Genomic DNA, 3,498 nt, shown 5'->3' on the forward strand with positions numbered 1-3,498 from the left:
ATGGAGAGCTCCAGCTGTTGGGCACGGGTTGCGGTTTGCGCGGCGCTCTTGTTCGTCGTGTGTACTGCTGATACCAACGACTCCGACGTGGATGTGAATTTGGACACAAGAGCGATCCGAGACTTTTATCCCCAAGACCCGAATTTGACATCAGAGAAGCAACTTGTAAGTTTACGCACAGACTAAAATTTGGTAACACTGTGGTCATTGTGCGTGCCATCCCTTTTGAGGACCACATGACTTGAACGAGAAGCTTGATAATTTGATGTAGGCCTAGGTATGTATTTGCGTGTTCATGTCATTGTTTATCCTCACAGCTTGGTGCACTTCAAGATGTCCTCGAGAAACTCCAAACAAAAAAAGTGAATCCATGGGAAAAGAAATTTGGGAAGCTCCCAATGGTAATTATATTTCGTGCTCTCAAGTTATCATGTATCATTCGTGGTTCTCGTTACATTCCATATCCATATCTTATGAACTATTGAAACAGCTCCAGAATAAACTGGAATTTAATTTTATTTAAACTGGTATGAAACTCAACTTGTGTAAAGCTTGGTAAACTCAGCGAAAGCATCATTATGTTTTTACATGATCATTTTAACCGATTTCAGGTTTTTCTTGTCATCTTTGATTAGAGTTTAACAGCAAGTATTTGTTTTTATTTTACTTTGATAGTGTGATGTCGGTGAGCAGTGTGCTGTGCGGAAAGGAGCTCGCATCGGCAAGATGTGTGACTGCCCACGCGGGGCGTTGTGCAACTTTTTCCTGCTCAAGTGTTTGTGAATGGACTCGAGTGAATGGGGGTGCATTCAGCCGCCAATATGCTACTTGAAAGTTGATTGTGTTACGTAGAAGGGATTGTATGTCTTATCACAAATTAAAGACCATCATTACATGCGATTTTTCATTCATGCAGAAGCCTTCTGTGAACACATTGTAGCATTTTCCCCATAGGCTATCCATAAGACCGAACAAAATAGATTTAGTCTGCTTCTGCACATGGTTTGTGAATTATATCTTTGTGAAATAAAGAGCAGTTTGTTTTCTAGAGTTGCCTATCTTCTTGTTTCTTTATCTATGCCCAATGTAACTGCGCTGCAAAAAATCCTCTGCACGTTCAAGCATAAGGGAGGCATACATCCAGTTGTATCTTAACAAATATGCCTTAATCTTAGAGTAAATTATATCTTTAATTCAACATATCAAAAAGATATGACTTGTATAACCTGTCTGTGGCATCTCCAATGGCCTGTCCTTTCTCGCACTGTTAATGGTTGTGCGTGAAGAAAAAAAAAAAAAAACGATCGACGCACTCAACAGAAGCAAGCCTGGTGGACGTATGGCCGGCCAAATGCCAACGCCCATATTTTCTATCATTGTATTGGCATAAATATTTGAACATGCCCTGCGCCTCGGGGGCATTCTCATGGCTATCCAACACCATGCAACATGACAGACTAATAAACCATTCAAACGACATAAAGATATTTGCATCCACCTGTGTCTCCTCCTGCCTTTGTCACAGAGGCAATATTATGGCGATAAAATCAAATAAGGGCTTTGGAATAAATTAGAGGATGTGACACCTGTTGCACCTTGTTTACGTATCTCACCTATTTCCTCCACCCGAGGTCTCTTCCGATATTGATTCTGAAACTCGTATAGCCTACTCAACACATGTGGTTTTTGAACCATGAGCAGAAATAGGCATACGTTACTTCCCAACAGCACCCTATGATATTATTATTATTATTATTATTATTATTATTATTATTATTATTATTATTATTATTATTTGTGTAAAGAAGTTGTGAACCCTAGTTTATTGTGCTCTTCTGGAAATATTGTCTAGATGATTATGATGATTAGGCCCTACACAATCATACAAATCCTCGTACGTGCAGATATCGCTAGCCTACTTGACGGGAGTTTTCAAGGATTGTACGGCTCTGCTTGAAACAATCCTTGAAAACTCCCGTCAAGTAGGCTAGCGATATCTGCACGTACGGGGATTTGTATGATTGTGTAAACATCATAATCATCATAATCATCTAGAAAATATTTCCAGAAGAACTAGGGTTCACAATTTCAAGAACCTTTTGTCGCCATCTGCAGGTCGAGATAGAAAGTTATCGAATGTAAAGGTCTGCCATTGGGTCACAGCATTGACTTATGAGATACATGGTCCATTATTAATGATCCATTATATTGTTAATGGAAATCTGTATCTTTAACATAGAAAATGAAAACATAAAACAAAATATAATGGAATAGACGAGAACTCCTCAGAACATAATTTGAGCACAGGGAACAAAATTGATGATTCTAACTAATGATTTGCATGCAAGAATGACAACTTTTTTTAATATGCACCACATAAATCCACCCTTTCAACAAGTGTTATGACATTGTCAACATTTGTACAAGTAATTACAGCGACCCTCCCACCTCCCAAGTGACTCCTCATGTCCGCCAATACAATTTCCTACTGAAAATAAAGTACACCAGAGATAGGCGAATTAAGGCAGTATTAAAGATGAACCCTATTTGAATTCAACTGCTATATTATTTCAAATGTATCCTCATAATGCGCAAGAAATCCTGCAAACTGTCCATTCAACCAACAATCTTTAATACAAGGTTTTGGTCATCGTTCACTGAAATGTTGTATTAAAGTTAATTAGTGAAATGGACAGTGTTCGGGATTTCTTAACACTTGAATGACAACCCCACTGGAATAATATCCTACGTACCCGTCCAACTAGAGAGGTGTGCAAAAGCATCATTTTGAACTCCTCTTAATGCGCACCATTCTGCCAGTGGAACACCGTAGTCATTAAAAACAGTAGTGCACTATGACTAGGGATATATGCACAGTCTAGTAATACATTACGACTTGGTCATTCTGGTAGCAGCAAATTTATAACAGGAATCATGTCTTAAGAGTTTGGTTCATACAATACTTTGGCTTATTCCTCTGAGAATTGGCCTGCCCTGGGTAAATAGATCATAGATACCTGGGATACATGTACTTTTTTATATTGACAAAATCATAAATAGGATGTCACATTGGCTGAGGCATTAATGTCAACATGACAGTATGCATATTGCTAAAAAGAAACATTGCACTTTCAACCCAACTTACTGTAGTATATCCCACAGGTTCAGATGGAGAGACTGATCAGGATTGGGATAGTAGTTTAAATGTACCAGTTTCCGCCAGTAGAGGACACTGCAAGGTTGTATTTGTTGATGTTGGAGCAGGTTGCTGACTCACAGCTGAGGAGAGGTTGTTGCAATGCTTGCCTCATACAACTCGACCCCCCCTTCCTTCTCAATCATTGATACATGATCACACACACCTTCCATATTCTCATCCTTCTCTCCCACAAATACATTTAAATGCAGTTACCGTGACATTCAATCACACTTACACAGTTGCATGCATGCATAGATGCATTGACACATACAGATTAAAATAACATGCATTGTTATATT

The 3,498-nt window shown here is 38.8% G+C and overlaps 1 protein-coding gene across 1 annotated transcript; it reads left to right on the plus strand.

The window, feature by feature from the left end:
* On the plus strand, nt 1-1,042 carry cart2 (cocaine- and amphetamine-regulated transcript 2). The gene is made up of 3 exons (XM_063196231.1): nt 1-165; nt 318-401; nt 676-1,042. Exons 1-3 carry the CDS (start codon nt 1-3, stop codon nt 781-783), a joined length of 357 nt encoding a protein of 118 aa, XP_063052301.1. The 3' UTR covers nt 784-1,042.
* The last annotated feature ends 2,456 nt before the right edge of the window (nt 1,043-3,498 follow it).

This window comes from Engraulis encrasicolus, chromosome 4 (genome assembly GCF_034702125.1).
Source record: "Engraulis encrasicolus isolate BLACKSEA-1 chromosome 4, IST_EnEncr_1.0, whole genome shotgun sequence".
NCBI classification, from domain to species: domain Eukaryota; kingdom Metazoa; phylum Chordata; class Actinopteri; order Clupeiformes; family Engraulidae; genus Engraulis; species Engraulis encrasicolus.

Coding starts and splice junctions, on each gene's coding strand:
- cart2 (XM_063196231.1), top strand. CDS start 1: ATGGAGAGCTCCAGCTGTTGGGCACGGGTTGCGGTTTGCGCGGCGCTC. Junction 166..317: donor TGACATCAGAGAAGCAACTT/GTAAGTTTACGC, acceptor TTATCCTCACAG/CTTGGTGCACTTCAAGATGT. Junction 402..675: donor AATTTGGGAAGCTCCCAATG/GTAATTATATTT, acceptor TTACTTTGATAG/TGTGATGTCGGTGAGCAGTG.